Source organism: Pantherophis guttatus, chromosome 1, assembly GCF_059756535.1.
Source record: "Pantherophis guttatus breed Tessera chromosome 1, ASM5975653v1, whole genome shotgun sequence".
NCBI lineage: Eukaryota > Metazoa > Chordata > Lepidosauria > Squamata > Colubridae > Pantherophis > Pantherophis guttatus.
Window position 1 is genome coordinate 56,689,377 of NC_142063.1, and position 18,162 is coordinate 56,707,538.

General features: G+C 37.6%; 1 protein-coding gene across 4 annotated transcripts in view; it reads right to left on the minus strand.

Moving 5' to 3' along the window:
- The window catches only part of TTC6 (tetratricopeptide repeat domain 6), an 86,551-nt gene extending 75,988 nt beyond the window's left edge, over positions 1 to 10,563 (minus strand). For 2 of the 4 annotated variants that reach the window (XM_087874597.1, XM_087874606.1), the window contains exons 1-4: positions 9,993 to 10,563; positions 9,276 to 9,423; positions 7,521 to 8,579; positions 1,521 to 1,610 (exon numbers count right to left, since the gene is read on the minus strand). In XM_087874597.1, coding sequence (XP_087730723.1) covers positions 1,521 to 1,610; positions 7,521 to 8,579; positions 9,276 to 9,299 — 1,173 coding nt within the window. In that variant the 5' untranslated portion in view covers positions 9,300 to 9,423; positions 9,993 to 10,563. Of the gene's footprint in view, positions 1 to 1,520; positions 1,611 to 7,520; positions 8,580 to 9,275; positions 9,424 to 9,570 lie in introns of all 4 variants that reach the window. The other 2 variants (XM_087874602.1, XM_034418050.3) reach the window with 2 other exon arrangements.
- Between the last annotated feature and the right edge of the window lie 7,599 nt (positions 10,564 to 18,162).

An 18,162-nucleotide genomic window follows, 5' to 3' on the forward strand; every position in this document is an offset into this window, starting at 1 on the left:
TGGCAAGTGCCAAATATTTTGAATCATTTAAATTTTGGAGTGGTCTTTAAAAACCACTCCATGTAGCATGCATTGCTGTAGTCTAAATGGGTTGTGACAAAGGTGCGAGTCACTGCAGCTAAGTGATACACCACCTGAAGTTGTGCAAAGGCCCCCTGCCCCACCTCCCACCAGAAACCATAACTGTGAATCTGTATCTTCAGTGACAGTATACTGAATCCCCCTGACTCTTATTTATAGCTGCCCAAATTCAAATACAAAAGTTCTGTCCACTAGCTAAAGCACCAGCAATCACATACAAGACACTAGCATCACAGGATATCCCTCTCCAACCACATCTAATTATTTGAGACTCCACAATACAAAGTCTTGAATTATTTGGTCCCAGGCCGCTTGCAAATTTCAAGATACTGGAAAGTCCCATGATCTGATCCCTATTCATAGGCAGCTCTCACTCCTGACCTTCCCACCTTCTGCCTGCTCACTGAGAAATGTCAGTCAAGCCATTGTGGCATCCTCCATCACAGAGGAGGATCTCAAGTCCCTTGAGAAGCACACATAATAAATGTAAGAATGTAATATTTTATTTTAGTTACATGCATTTAGAAGTACCAACCCTGGTCAGAAATGAATATAATCACTCACTTTATAGAATTGCAGTTCTATACTATGGCACTTATACTTCAAAAGTCTCTGAAACTTCCAGAAAAGTCAATGAACTGCAAATTGGGCAGAAGGAATTGATCTTACCATTCCATGTTGAATTTTTTATTTATTTATTTATTTTTTGGCTTCAATTTATATGCCACCCTTCTCCGGAGACTCAAGGCAGCTTACAATGCGTTAAGCAATAGCCTTCATACTTTTGTATATTTATACAAAGTCATCTTATTGCCCCACAATCTGGGTCGTCATTTCACCTACCTTTGAAAGGATGGAAGGCTGAGTCAACTTTGAGCCTGGTGAGATTTGAACTTGCAGTAATTGCAAGCAGCAGATGTTAATAACAGTGCTTTAGTCCACTGTACTACAGGCTCTTGTAGTACAGTGAAATGAGCCAGAGGTGGCACACAGCACCCTCTGTGATGGCACGCGAGCCGTCACCCCAGTTCAGCTCTGCCGCGCATGCACACGTGCCTCCCACCCGCCAGCTGGTCTTTGGGTCTCTGCCGTGCATTTGTAGGGGGCAGGGTGCGTGCAGAGGAACTTGCGTGCGCATGTGGGGGGGCTCATGCGGGGGCTCGCATGTGCATTCTTGGGGGTGGAGGGCATGCAGGGGGTTGCGCACACATGCATGGGGCACATGCGTGGGGTTGCGCATATTGCATTTTGGGGAGTTGGGTGCACGTGCGCGCTTGCACGCACATGCTATAGGCACTCCAATTGAAAAAAGTTAGCCATCACTGTTCTACACTGATAGAAAATGATAAATGTACTAATGCAGGTTCTATTAGGGCAGTCCTTATTTCACTGTCAGAGGAAAACTTATAATCTTTCTACAATATCATGTTGAACCTTACCAATTTCATACTGTCACTTTCCACTGGTGCCATTCGTATAGCTGGTAATTCCAGTTCACTTGGCTGCATTTCTTTTTTGATAGTTGACTGCTTTATTTGAAAAGAAAATAATACAAATATTAGAAAGCACAAATCCATATAATATATTTAAACTGCATTTGAGGCAGTTGCTAATATAAATATTATGAAATATTTATAGAAAATATATAGAAAACATTCATTAAACTGCAGGATTTCTTTAATTGCCAATGTATATGTAAGCAAATACTAACTAAATAAATAACTCAGATTATTTTCTTTATAGCTAATGATCTTAGAGAAAAACAAAAATCTGTTGAAATTTTATTCACACCATTAAAGATATCTATTCAAGAATTGGCTATACAATCTGTCCATAACTCTTAGAAAGTATATAGCATTAAAAATGCTAGGATATAATTCAGTAAAGTTTGGACATGTACTTAGCAGAATATGAAATGAAAAACTCCTACACTCTCAAAGAGGGCTACCATGGAGTAATACTGTAGATCTCTTTCTCTGCCACGAGACGGATTCTGCAGTGATTCACAATCCTGTAACAGCATTCTGTTGCCATCACTGCACCAATCACAGTAGACAATTAAATGAGACCTAGTATTTGCAGGCTTATTATTCTCCTATTTTCATAGAAGGAAAACATATCTCCATACATATATTACCCGAAACAAATGAGAAATAAAAGAAAAAGATGTCCAAGCAAAATAGCCAGTATGAGACAACCTGGCCAACATAAGCAATAGGGGCCTTAGAAACGAAGTCATTCACACAAGTTTTTCTTCCTAAATACTAATTTTCTCGGTCTTTCATCACCATCAAAGCAATATGGGCACTTAAGTAGACATAAATCATGAATTTGAAAAATAAGCTCTTAGTAAGTACCAAGCAATTGTTATTTCTATCCTCATATTTTTTGTTAACATCTGTTTTCTCCTTGTTTAATTTTAAATCAAGCAATGTACCAAATTCCTTCAACTTTTCCATTAATATATCTATTTTTTTTTTCTATTGGATTTTCCAGAATTAAAATATATTATCCACAAATGTCCTTAATTAATATACTGATTTAAGTTTCACCATAGCTCTTCTTTCATCTTGTGTTATGTTTCTATTCAAAACTTCAATAACCAAAATTTACAGTAGTGGCAAAACTGGGCATCCTTGACATATCCCTTTTTTTGTATTCCACAGGGTTTTGCCAATTTTCCATTAACTATTATTTGTGCTGTTTGTAATGTATGTTTCGATTTTATTCCTTTTCTTATGACTACCTAACTTTTCTTTAAATATTACTTAGCCAACATTCTTTGGTTTTTCATGAGCTTTCCTACTTAGAACCAGTCTTGCTTGCCCAACAATGAATGTGATCCAGTAGAAGATGTTATTAGAAGTCATGAATAGATTGGTGGGAATTAGAGAAATGAGTTTAGAAAAAGTGATTGAATTATTTGGAAACTCAAGAATGACTGAGAAAAACTGGTTTTCAGAATAAAAAAGTAAAATACTTGGATACTTATAACAACAAATATAAAATGTATATCATTTTAAAATAATTATGTCAAGGTATGAAATGAAATTAAACACTTTCTAAGATGAGAAAAGTTACAATTATCATAGTTTGTATTTCCGTAGTGAAAATAAATATACTGTCAAGAATGGATTTTTAAATAATATCTATTTTGAAAAATGATGCATTTTTAAACAATGGCAAAAAAGATACATCTAGATTTATATAGCTGGAGAGAAACCAATGGCTAAGTATAAAATTCAGCAAGGTGCAAAGAAAAGAGGAAGATTAGGATTGCTAGATTTCAAACTGCATTTTGTAGCCTGTTTGAATGAAAGAGTGGATGGTGTTGAGAAACAATGGAACATTAGAGTTAGAAAAACAAACCTGAATTTTGGTAGGCATGGCTTTTATGGTACAATAAAGTTAAAGTTAATATAGATTTTAAAAATCATTATATGCAAAATTCCATATTAAGAATATGGAATCAATAGAATCCCCAAAATGTCTTTACTAATTTGGTTTCAGCACAAAAAGCATTTTACAGAAAAGAAACAATGAGGAAAGAGAAAGAGTGAACATATCAAGATTTATTAATACTGTACAGAAAAATAGACAACTTAAGATTGGTACAATGGGATGATATAGTGACCAGTTTTACAACTGTCATGACTTACAGTATGACTGTAATTGCAGGACTCAATTATGGTCATCACCCAAGGACTATCTGTATATCATTGATATGTGACTTCAGAGAAATTATTTAAGATACATAAAGATATTTCTAGTCAATGTTGGAAATGTACATAACATGAAAGAACATTTTACCATGCATGATGGATTTGTGAAAAAGAAAAAAAAACAGATGGATACAAATACATATGTTGATACAAAGAATTTTAAATATAGATATTGTGGTGGTAGAACTTATTGAGACTTATGGATAATCATTTTATATATGATAACTGCAGCATGATTATTATATGCACAATGATGGAGAAATATTGAAATATCAACAATGGAGGAATGAGTTAAAAGATAACAAAATCAGAAGAAATGGACAAACCTGTTTGATGAGGAAGAAAACAATCAGTACTTTTATAAGAGATTGGAAATCCTTTACGGATTTTTTTGCTAAAAACTGAAATAAATGAAATTGTGATCTGTGGATTTGTTGATTGGAAAAGGAGTTGAATATGGGACACAAGGGTAATATGTAGTGTAATTTGAATGAGGGAGGAGAATAATAACTTTATTTATAACTGCTGCAAAGATTAGAAGTCAATAAGTTGAATTATGGTAAGAATCATATTGATCAGTTTTGCCACATTTTGCCCATATTACAAGAGCTACCAAAACCCAGTTATATCCCAAGCATGTTATACAAGGCTCTCTAAAGTAGAGATTTGCAAGCCAACATACTTGTCCATATTCCCTCCACTATGAGGACATGCTACTGGCACATCAAATATAAATAAATACAAATATCTTTATTGCAGTCTTTGATTACATTTTATAGAAAAAAAAAGAGTTTGACCAAAATCATTATTGAAAAAGGGAAAACAACATATCTAATTAAAAGTTTTGCAGAGTTGTATAACTTGAAGACATTTGGCTACCTGATATGTGAGTGTGGGATTAGCGTCCCTTAAAAAATATAAAATGTATTGGAGTGGAGTTCACTTTGGGAAATGATTGGAGCAGTGGTGAAATCTAAAATTTGTTACTACAGGTTCTGTGGGCGTGGCTTGGTGGGGGGGTAATGTGACTGGGTGGGCGTGGCCAGTTTTTTTTTTTTAACTTTTAAAACCTCTTCAGCAAAGAGGTTGTAAAAAAATGCTTTCAAAAGGCTCTGACGATTCCAGCTGAGTTGCCTGATCGGCAGAGGCTTTTTTTCTTTTAAATGTCTCTGACGATCAGGCAACTCAGCTTGGATCGTCAGAGGCTTTTAAAAAAAAAAAAGCCTCTTCCGATCAGGCAACTCAGCTTGGATCGTCAAAAAAGGCTTTTTTTCTTTTAAATGCCTCTGACGATCCAATCTGAAGAGGTTGTAGAAAAAATGCTTTTAAAAGCCTTTGAGGATCCCAGCTGAGCCGCGTGATCATCAGAGGCTTATTTTTTTTACTTTTAAAAGCATTTTTTCGGCCAAAGAGTTGTAGGAAAAATGCTTTTAAAAGTAAAAACAAAGCCTCTGCTGATTGTGCTGCTCAGTTGGGTATGGGGGGGGCAGGGATTTTTGCTACCGGTTCTCCGAACCACCCGCCTCCATCGCTACCGGATCAGGTGATCCGGTCCGAACCGGGAGCATTTCACCCCTGGATTGGAACACTCAGAGCACATCTTGGGACATCATAAAAAGGATACCATATGAGGACATGAGTGAGTTTCTACCTTCCTGGATCCACAAGACCAAAATCTCTGCACATAGGGACTCCCATGAGGTAGCCAGTAGAGCTGATGGCAGGGTATCAAAGTGGGCTCTGGAAAGCCTGTCCATATTTATACACTCAAATATATTCAGCACTATTTAATGAAAGACAATATATGACTCTGTGCATTTACTGAATATAAATCAATTTCCTATTAGTACCAGCAACAACAACAATAAACCTTAACAATTAATTTCACAAGATCAAGTTCACACATATGCCAGGAGCTCACATCTCTAAGGAAGCAGCCTGAAGTGTTACAATCAAACAGCTCTTTCTGAAAAAAGCAGACACTGTCATATTACAGTTTACTTGCAAGGTACTGTAAGATTGTTGAATTACAATTCCAAACACTGAATTGCCACAAAATGTGGCAACAAGCATGTTAGTAAAAGCAAGTTATCTCATCTCTTCTCAGTCCTGCATCATCTATATTGGCTAGAAATAGTGACTAGTTGGCTAGAAAAGCTAACTAGTTAAAAAAAATGGCATCAATCTTGGAATTTTAAACAATTTAGGATCAAATTATTTAGAACAGCTGTACCAGTATCAATCCACCCAAAATATAAAACCAATTTCAGATATCAGTCTTAGAAGTAACAAAGTCAGAGTATTTGCAGCAGTATCTCTGTATTTGTATAGTTCCTTCTTCCAATACAATAATAACAGGTAGTCCTCGACCTTTGACCACAATTGAGCACCAAAGTTTTGTGGCTAAGTGAAACATTTGTTAAGTGAATTTTGCCCCATTTTACAACTTTCCGTGCCACAGTTGTTAAATGAATCACTGCAGTTGTTAGTGACATGATTGTTAAATGAATCTGTCTTCTCCATTGACTTTGCCTGTAAGGTCACAAAAGGTGATCACATGACCCTTGGACACTGTAATCGTCATACTTATGAGTCAGTTGCCAAGCATCTGACTTTCGATCACGTGACTATGGGGATGCTGCAACAGTCGTAAGTGTGAAAAAGAGTCATAAGTCACTATTTTCAGTGTCGTCGTAACTTTGTAACTTTGAAGTCACTAAATTTCTGATGCTCATTGCTACAAGGAAATCCAATGCAGAAGCTGACAGAAAGATTGAAGTTGCTCCCATACCCACTAATTTTTTGCCCACCAGTAGTCATTCAGTTTCTCTTTTTAGATAAGGAAATCTCTGAAACTATGACCCAAAGGGCCATGGGTTGTCTAATTTTTATCACACTATGTGATAATCAGCTCAACAATGCAAGAACATCTCTATTAAAAATGGATTGGCCATTGTCAATAGTCACCATCTTTATTTTCTGCTGTTCATTCTTTTCTGACCTCACCGTCTACAATTCTCCTATACAGCTAAGTGGGAATAGACACCCAGATAAATAAGAAAGATCTCCATGAATCTAAGGAAATGAAAACACATCTCAAAGCTTAAACCATAATATATTTGTTAGATTATAAAACGCAACCAAAAAATTGTAATTTTTAAAACTGCTGATTTGATTGATCACAGAGAAAATTCAATGAAGTTACTTATTTACATTGGTTGTGTTCATACATCACACAGAACTATAATTTGATTTGGTTTTAACTTAGCATTCATTATCTTTTGTTTGTATTTATTTTAGTATATCTTGACTTTAAAAAAATAATACTTTAAATACATAGATCACCAACCTATACATATATCTCTTTAATTTAAGAATCCTTACAAAGGAAAATCCATTTAAATGTGGTCAATGTTACTTTTAACCAACAACTACCAGAAAGGAAGTAATAGCAAATGTTATTAAATATATTATATTTTTCAAAATGTTATAATATATTATTTTTGAAGTCTCAAAAGTGCTTTTTGCAAAAAAAAAAAAAAAAGGAGGACCTTTTTTCTTGGTTTTTTCTTTGAAAATTTCAAAAAAAATCAAGGAAATCCAGTTGACTTTTGGAAAAAAGCACCTTTGGGACAACAGACAGTATTTTTAAAGGCAATTTTAGTAAAAGAGAATCTTACAAATCCAAGCTTCTTTAACTCATTCTAGTTTACCTACTTGAATTTTTAGGAGATAATCCTGACCAAGAATACTCTCCAAGAGTTCTTTGATCTTTAAGTCTGATGCAGTGGGAACAGTAGACTTTAGAGATTCGATTATTTCATCAATAGATCGTGAAACAATTCCAGAAGGCATCTTTGAAATGGAATGAGATAGGTGTGACTTGCTGTATGAAGATTTCAAACGTGATTTTGAAAAACCTACTCTAATTTCAGATATGGTTTCTTCCAGATATGTTGGAGCAAATTTAATACTAGATGAAGCACTGCTTTTTGTACTGTAAGATCTTTCTAAGCGACTGGGTTCAGTTGATTCTGAGGTTTCTTTAGGAATGCTCATAGATTTTTCACTTACACTGGAAATTACAGAACAGGAATCATCAAAGTCTGCAGTGCTGGTCCCTGCTGAGGGAAGAATTATATGCTGTGATAATATTTTTTGTTCAAGTTGTTTAACATTAGCAATGCTATCTTTTGACTGATCTTTAAACCGTAATTTTGCACAAGGCACCTTTGGAGATTTTGGTTTCAGTGGTTCTGGTTTTTTCAATATGGTCATCTGCTTGGTGGTTCCTACAAAAGAGGCTATTAATACTGGCATTTTTTCGCCTTCATCTCCTGGGCTCTCACTTTTATGTTCTAGGGTGGCTTTTCCAGAATGAAAGGCCTTTTTTTTACCGTCAGTATGGTTCTGCTTCTTAGAAGATTTCTTTGGCTGACTTGCAGCATCTTCAATCTTGATTATTATTTCTTCTTCATCACAAGAAACCCTTACTTTTTTCTGGATTGCAGAAGTATCCCACTCAGAAGAAAGTTGTTTGATTTCAGAACTTAGAAAGGGACTTCTAGTTTTAGACTGTATCTGAAGTGACTGACCTGATGGTGTAAGTTCCTGTAAAGCTTTGTTTACATTTCCATGGTCAGAAACATATTCTTGTTTAAATTTCAAAAATTCCTGCCTAGTTTCTTTGCATATATTTTCACGCTCCTTAACTATATTCAATTCTTCCAAATAGCTTAATCCAAAATGTTCATGTTTTCTAGCCATTCTTAAAGTCTGTGGAAATAAACATAAAATTTTGCTAATAGAAAATTGAACAGGAATATCTAAACAATGTGGAAAGGTTCTACTTTAACTTAATAAATTAAGATATTTGTGTGAATTTATTAGCCTCTCTACAAATGACTGTAGACATCTTGGATACCATACTAAGATGCAAACCAAATAATCAGAAATGTAATGATGACATATATATGACATTATGTCATTCAATTTTTTCCTTCCCAAATGTTATATCTGGCATACATATGTCAAGTAAACTATATAATTGACTAATAGGTGCATAAAATATTTAATCCAAATCTATATACAGGTAGTCCTCTATTTACGACCACAACTGAGCCGAAAATTTCTGTTGCTAAGGGACACAGTTGTTAAATAAATTTTGCCCCATTTTACGATCTTTCTTGCCACCATTGTTAAGTGAATCACTGCAGTAAGTATTAAGTTAGTAACTTAATAACTGGGGATGCTACAATGGTTGTAAGTGTGAAAAATGACCATAAATCACCTTTTTCGGAGCCATTGTCACTTTACATTGTCACTAAATGAGCTGTTGTAAGTTGAGGACTACCTGTATATATTTATTAGTCGCATTTCTATGCCGCCCAACTCCCTAGGGACTCTAGGGACATATATATATATGATCATTTGCAGGCTTCCCCTTCCATTCAGAGAAAATTTGCTACCAACCTCATTGGACCAAATAGATGTCATTAGGTTAGTTAGTGAAAGCAGATCTGCAGTTCAATCCTACACTTTTCTGCTCAGCAGATGGTCCACACAGCTCAGCAGATCTCATCCTAGGTACGCTCCTCTAGATCTGCAGCTTTAGCAGCATCTGCTTTTCAATTTGAATAACAGGAAATAACAATATTACAAATAAACATAATATCCCTCCCTAAGAATATATTTTGTTCCTCCGGAAAGTTCCTAGGAGCTCACTGCAGCTTTTACAAATACTTGTATCAAAAAAGAACATTTCTACCTTTTAAAGTCTGCTGCCCAATTAACAGGGAGCAACTTCATTTTACTCCAGCTATCCTTCAAACAGTTCCAAACTGTTCAAGGGTTATTTAAACAAGGCAGTTCTAAATCACATTATAATATCCCTCCCCCCAAAAGCTGCGTATTTGGCTTTTTCAGGCAGAAAAATATCCAGTTGGTTGTTGTTGTTTTTTAATGGAGAGAACAGAGGGATTCGTGATGGGGTGAGGATGCGACCGACCACACACACGGGGGTGGAGGGGGAGACAGACAGACACACACAAACAGACACACACACACACACACACACACACACACACACACGGGGATGGAGGGGGAGACAGACAGACAGACAGACACACAGACACACACACACACACACACACACACAACTGCTTCGTCTCTCAAGGCAAAGGCGCTCACCTCCCCGGTAGAGGCGGCCGCTCAGCCACCGCGCGACGGAGACGCAGCCGGAGCGGTTTCTGCGGGGCTCGTGCCGCTCTACGCACTTCGCGCAGGCAACCGCGGCGCCTGGAACCCGGCCTTCAGGCAGGGGAGGAGGGACGCGCGCGGTCCCTTAGCAACGGCCTCAGCCACGGGATCCGGAGGAGAAGAGGGATTGGCAGCACCTAAAATGAACCTTGCCCATCTCCGAAGCTAAGCAAAATTGGTCTGGGTTAAAAGCTGGAGGGGAGACGGTTGGAAAAATCTGGGCGGGGGGGCGTTGTCGTCATCCTCTCGGAAGAAAGCAATAGCAAACGACTTTTTCAACACTTGCAAGAAACTGCATGGGTGCAATTTCCTCTCCTACCAGTACAGCTCAGCTTGCAGGCTTCTTTAACTTTACATTGGGTATGATGAGATAAACTCACCCACAACTAGAACAAGGGATGGGGGTGGGGGAGAGAGAAAAGGCCTCCATTGGCAGTTTATGCATCTGGGGCTAGAGACTGGTGGAGTGAGTGGGACTACATCTTTGGAATGCACAAGCACTAATGGCAGCTGCAGAAGAGAGAACCCAGAGAGCTTCAATTTAGCCAACCTATGATGCTGGTTTTTCTGTTTTAATGATCTGAAGTAGTAGATTTGCTGGATAGGCCTTGTCCTCTCACTTACCCCCATAAAACAGATTGTGAAAAAAATGCAGTCTGGTATGCACAAAATTAATTTTTCTTGTCCTATATTCCCTACGTAACCAGAACATATATACGTAATCTTCGACTAACAACCTTTTGTTTAATGACCATTCAAAGTTACAACAACACTATAAAAAGTGACTTTTCACACTTACCACCCTTGCAGCATCTCTATGGTCACGTGATCAAAATCTGGACGCTTGGCAACTGGCAGGTATTTATGACAGTTGCAGTGTCCCTGGGGTCATGTGATCACCTTTTGCGACCTTCTGACAAGCAAAGTCAATGGGGAAGCCAGATTGACTTAACCGTGTTACTAATTGGTAACAACTGCAGTGATTCATTTAACAACTGTGGCAAGGAAGGTCATAAAATGGGGCAAAAGTCTCTTAACAGCTGTCTAGCTTAGCAACTGAAAATATGGGCTCAATTGTTGTTTTAAGTGGAGGACTATCAGTATCATGTTATAAACTGAGAAAGAGGAATGTGTCAAAAAGTATTTCTGGTGTTATTATTTATTATGACAATTAGTGAAGGAGGATACAACAATGATAACAGATTCTGAAAGATTACTAACTTACTAACTAATGAATGTTAGATAGGTTCTATGATGCAAGAAAGAGTATAAATCTGAACATCAAAGCTTCAAAGACTGAACCCTTGGTTTTGATAGGGAAAATACAGCAAATGATTGCAAGTTATGCATAAATAGGGGGAAAATAGAGTATGGAAATGAATTTGATACTAAAAATAGGAAAATGGAAATCAAAATGTTAAGTTGCACAAAGACTGGAAACACAGGTTTGTTTTGTTTTGTTTGTTTTATTAGATTTATATACCACCCTACTCCCGAAGGACTCAGGGCGGTGAACAGGCACAAAATAAAATACATAGATACAAAAGTTAAAAAACAGGTAATACATGATAGCATGTGCCAGTATGTGGAAGAACTCTTTGTCAAAAGAAGTAAAAAGGTGTATATAAGAATGTGTTTCTGAATTTGTTTTAGGAAAATGAAAGCCAGATATGTCAGAACAAAAACAGAAATAAGATGAATTATGTAAAACCTACCCATAGCGTGTGATGAAAATCTAATTAAAGTCTTAGATGCACTAAAGAAAATACTTGCTGCCCAATATGCTCTTCACAGGGCCTAATGATGATGATGATGATGAACTCAAGAACAGAAATGCTTTATTGACCCTCTGGTACCATAATCATGTTGAATAGACTGGAAATCATTATCATCATCATCATTATCACTAATATCAATAAGCTACTAAAAATATATATTGAAAATGGTGCAGAAAATTAAATGAATTACCGTATGTAGAAAATCTTGCCTCTAAGCATTACCAAAAAATCTTTACCCAGCTCTTTCAGACTTTCGTTGCTTTGATTTTGCTTTTGCATTTTTTAAAGAAAGCATCCAGTTTAAATCTAATTCACCACCACAGTAAAAACTACATTCATCATGGAAAAGCAAAAACAGAAGCCAATCCAGTTATGCAGAACCAAATTACTTTTTTAAACCATTTGTCATGTTAAAATCTTTTTCATTATCAGCCCTACCACGAGTCCAGAAACAATGCTAACACGTTTTTGATGCAGCTATAAAGAAAATCAATTAAATCAACTTGCCTTTTCCAAATGACATTATTGCTTCATTTAATTCTTCTTAGATTTGCTGTAATCTTTGGCTACTCTATGTAATTTTGAAAGTGCCCATCTTGTTGGAAAAGCAAAAACTAGAAAGTTGTAAAATTAAGAGTCAATATGAAATCTGTTTGATTATATGTCTATTCTGCCCCATCTGAAAGTAGAATCATAAAAGTTAGAAAGGACAAATAGTTTTCATTTAATTTAATATGTTTTTCCCTTTTATCTCTAGGAAACTTTAATATCAGAGACCAACATATAGAACCATATTTCCAAACAGTAATTAGACTTGGAATTTGAAAAAAAATAGAGACTAAGAGAAATTACTAAAAAAGGATAGAGGAATTGTCCATTTCCATATTGCCATTGCAAATGCCCAAAATGTAAACAAAAACTGGATGCCTTAAATACACCAGCTCAGTATTCAAAACAGAGAAAGTATTATAGTTATCTCCCTGGACAACTTTCTTAAGCTATATGCAGCTGTATAAAATACTGCATTTCTAATATATTTGTATTCTTAATTCAAATTGAAACCACTTATTCTGCCATCAAGTACTGCCCTCTACAGTTCAACAGTTTATTTTGTACTTATTTTCAATTTCCTGCAAAAGTACACTTTTATTAAGGCTAGTTGTGTGCTGCAAACCTTTATAAATCCTCCTCCTCCTCCTCCTCCTCCTCCTCCTCCTCCTCCTCCTGCATTTTTAGCTGCTTTCTGCTTTCTATCCTTCTCATGGGTGTCACTGGGAGAAAGGCTGATAGTAATTAAGGTAACAGTGGGATAAGAATCATACATACCAATGGGATTTTTAGGGAGCAAATTAATCCACAACTAATAGTAAACAGGGCAGCAATTACCATTTTAGTCTAGCAGGACACCTTCCAGGAAGAATCACAGCAGGAGCTGGATGACATGGCAATGAATGTCAAGAGGTTTTAGCATCAGGAAAGCTCAGGAAGAAGGTGGTGAATGGATCATATTTGCATCAGGATGCCAAAGAAAGCTCACAGTAGGCCAGCAGGCAGGCAGATGGCTAGCCATATTAGTCTCTGTCACAATAGCTTCTTCCTAGGTTGGGATTCTGATAAGAGTGGTGGAGAAAGTTTCAGAGAAATTGGCATTATCTGTTTTTCTTGCAAGAATTGTGAATTCAAAGCCATTCATGGGCACAACAGGAAGGGTTTGACCCTAATTACTTTGAAATTAATAGGAATACTGTTTTTAACCTCAGTAGGAATAGATTTGCACTCCACCATGAAAATCTTCCTTCCTGTTTGGGTTCCATGAGTCCTTGATCTGAACCTCAAAACCATCAGATTGAAAAGAAAATCTTGATTTACTGTAGGTAAATTATTTTTAAAAATCTTATGCAATCAGATATTTATCAGAAATATTGTACAGTATCTCTGTGTGAATGCGCGCGCGCACACACATACCTATGTACACAGAGATAATTTTGCATCCTAATTATTATGTAATATTTAGTATTTGATTAAAATAAAAAATCCAGAGTAACTATAAATCTACATAGGTACGAAATATTTTACTTTTTGCTATTTTCTCATGAACAATGAGCCACATGTAAGTAAATAATTAAGACCAGTATGATGTGATAGCACCTTTAATTATACAGTTTGTTGGTAACTGTGTATGTTACACTACAGGCTGAATTATATGACCATCTTCTACTTGAAGCAGAGGGTAATCTGCTAAAGAGAATATGACTGATTCATTGCTAGATTTCTATGATTATGTGATTTCAGAAATATCCTGTAGAACTTGTTCCTCTTCATAACATCTTTTACACACATTTTAGAACTATTTTTTCAGTTAGGATTGTTCTTTATGCCATCTGTGCAAAGTGATTTAGTGAAAAGAGGAAAGACCCACTTTGTTTGAACACTAATCCCCCTATGATTTTGCTCATCCAATTTTGTTAGGAATTTCTTGGGTTTTTTTTCTTCTTCAATTTTTTAAGCTTTACGCTTATGATTTTAAAACCAGGACAATTTTTTTTCTCTTCTCAGATATTTTCACCCTATTTGCTGTGAATCAATGAGTCACAGTAAATAATTTTAATTACATCAGTTCCTATTATTGTCATATAGCAACAATTCTGCAAAATTATATTTAACACTTGCGCAGATATGCTGGTGTACAGAGTGCACCTCTACTGCTTTTCTAGATATAACTTTAATAAGCTGATATTCACACAACTCAATCACTCAGTACTTTCCTATCAGATCATTGTCTTGCTTCTGAAATATTACCAGTTTCCAGAAATCTGAGTTTCCTGAGAAACAAGGAAAGATTATCAGAATTTCAGGGAACTACCAATGACGACCTGACAAGCTAGATACTCTGAAGAAGCAGAGACAGTATTATGACTCAAATTGGAAGACAGACTATGATTCTCGCTAGCAAAATCTCTCTGCAGAAAGAAAAAATTGTGGGATCATGCACATGTATTCCAGATAGCTACTCCTCACAAACAGAGTGTAGGAACCAGGATTTTCGTGATCAATTGTTGAGAGAAGTGGCTGGGAAGAGAGGGATTCCAACTATGCCCACAGTCATAATGTAGACTATATGTAATCATTTCTTAATCATCTTCAGAGTTACTTATTCACTGCTTTTCAAATACTAAGAACCTTTGGAATGGCAAGTTCGATGGCATCCATTCCATGAATTTCCTTCAATCCTCAGTGAAAGAAGTCTTTAAAGAAATTTAAGGACTTAGCAATTTTAACAAGTGGCAGTGGAAAAAGGGTCTAAATGGCCAAAGGCTGATTAAAGTATTGTTTTTGAAAAGTTTTGGAAAGTCATAAACAGACTAAGAGTCTAAATGGATCTCAAAATTAATTGAAAGAAATCTTCCCTTGGGAAATGGTTGGTGCTGGTGTTTTAATTCCAGGGGGGGAAATGATAAATGTAATTTTGAAGGCTGGACACTAGGGGAGAAGGAATTATAAAGATTATAATTAAAGGATAAGAGCATCTATTTGACCTGTTAACTCAGGATGGAGAAAATACCTACACATTGAATGTATTGAAGAGTATTTGTGAACAATGGATTCAATAATTAATATTAAAAATGTCTGTCATTATAGATTGACTATATGTGAATGATGATGTTACAAACAGGAACAGATTTTACCATATAAGATGAAAATAGATTTGAACATGGATTTTAAAATGACTGGCTATAAGAACAATCTGGAAAAAGATGAAATACTGGCTATATTTCATTCATTTCATTTTCATTTTATTTAATTTGTATACCGCCCTACTCCCGAAGGACTCAGGGCGGTGAACAGGCACAGAATAAAACAGGTAAAATACAAAAATTAAGAACAAAAGTAAAATCGAATTAAATCAATTTAGCCCAAGACAAATTTAAAACCCCAGGTTAAGAGCAAATTAAAATTTACATTAAAATTTACATGAAAAAAGAATGGGAAAGGTTAGGCCAGACCAGCCTGGTGAAATAAAAAGGTTTTAAGAGCGTGGCGGAAGGTGTGTAGATCCGGGATCCTCTGTATCTCCGGGGGGAGCTCGTTCCAGATAGTAGGTGCCCCCACAGAGAAGGCTCTCCCCCTGGGGGCCGCCAGCCGACATTGTTTGGCCAACGGCACCCAGAGGAGTCCCTCTCTGTGAGAGCGTACCGGCCGGTGGGAGGCCGTTTGCGGCAGCAGGCGGTCCCGTAAATAACCAGGCCCTAAGCCATGGAGCGCTCTAAAGGTGGTAACCAAAACCTTGAAGCGCACCCGGAAGACCACTGGGAGCCAGTGCAGTTCGCGCAGGAGAGGTGTTACATGGGAGCGCCACGTCTCTCCCATAACCACCCGCACGGCCGCACTCTGCACCAGTTGGCGCCTCCGGGTGCTCCTCAAGGGGAGCCCCATGTAGAGAGCATTGCAGTAGTCCAGGCGGGAAGTGATGAGGGCATGAGTGACCGTGTTTAAGGAGTCCCGATCCAGAAAGGGACACAACTGGCAGATCAGGCGAACCTGATAGAAAATCCTCCTGGTCACGGCCGTCAAGTGCTCTTCTAAAGACAGCCGTGAATCCAGGAGGATGCCCAAGTTGCGAGCCCTCTCCGTGGGGGCCAGCGATTCGCCCCTGATAGTCAGCGATGGTGTCAACTGACTATATCAGGATGTCGGAAACCACAGCCACTCGGTCTTGGACGGGTTGAGCCTGAGCCTGTTCCTTCCCATCCAGATCCGCACGGCCTCCAGGCACCGGGACATCACTTCAAGGGCATCGTTGGGGTGGTCCGGGGTGGAGATATACAGCTGAGTATCATCAGCGTACTGATGGTACTTCACCCCGAAACCACGGATGATCTCACCCAGTGGCTTTACATAAATGTTAAACAGAAGGGGCGAGAGGACCGACCCTTGTAGCACCCCACATATAAGGCGCCTCGGAGTCGACCTCTGCCCCCCTGCCAACACAGACTGCGACTGGTCGGAGAGAAAGGAGGAAAACCACCGCAACACGGTGCCTCCCACCCCCAACTCTTCCAACCGGTGCAGCATGATACCATGGTCGATGGTATCAAAAGCCGCTGAGAGATCTAACAGGACCAGGACAGAGGAGCAACCCCTGTCCCGAGCCCTCCAGAGATCATCCACCAACGCGACCAATGCCGTTTCCGTGCTGTACCCAGGCCTGAAGCCCGACTGGAATGGATCCAGATACGCCATTTCATCCAGGTGCTGGGGGAGCTGTCACGCAACCACACTCTCAACAACCTTCGCAACAAAGCGAAGGTTGGAGACCTGACGATAATTCGACAACACTGCCGGGTCCAGGGAAGGCTTCTTGAGGAGAGGCCTCACCACCGCCTCTTTCAAGGCAGTGGGGAAGTCACCCTCACCCAGTGAAGCATTTATAATCCCCTGGAGCCAGCCTCGCGTCATATATAAATGAAACCCGATGTTGTTTTAATAATTAAAGGGGACATACAAAGAATAAACCAGGAGAATGATTTGGATAGCTTTCCTATATTAGATTTACAAAAAGATACCTGCTAAAATTTTCAAAGACTTGGTGAGAAGGACAAAGAAAAAGAAAAGAAGTCAAGTTCTAAGACAATGTTTGAAGGGATTAAAGACCAAGATTGTTAAAAAATAGAGGGAAGAAAGATAAAGTTGATTTATTTGATCAAGTTTAAAATACACATGTTATCACTGGTAATCCTTAATGGACTTTTGTTGACTAAGACTGAACAACATAGTTTTAAGGATTTGTCAATAGATAAGATATGTGCTGTGGTATGAAGACAGCATTTGTACTATTTTGAGAGAATGTGTTACAGAGTTGCAGGAAGGAGAGGGTCTTTCCCAAAAATCTAAGAATTATATTAGCCTGAAATCTTTGGTATGCAAGAAAAAAGTCAGAGTGGATTCCCCACCCCACCCCACACACCCCCACTCTTCACAGGGTATATCTAATAGTTAAGCAGAGTTATGTTTTAGTCTGACAAGATTCCTGTCTACAGGCAAGCAACAATTTTTTAAAAATCTACTCTGAGTAACTCTTCATGCCATTTTTGGTTCCTTGCATCTGACAGAAAGTAACAAGTTGTTAAAATTGTTTATAACTGTTTTGGCAAAGGGAGAAGTTACTTCTTTATATTTTCTTGTCTTTCTTTGTTATATTCTTTTACATTCTTATTGTTTCTTTTTTTCCCCTATTCTTTCTTTTATGTTATTCTTTTATTTCTGCACTTGCTATCTTTTATTTCTTTTTTATTTTTTGTAGTTTGTGTCAGCTTTCATCCATA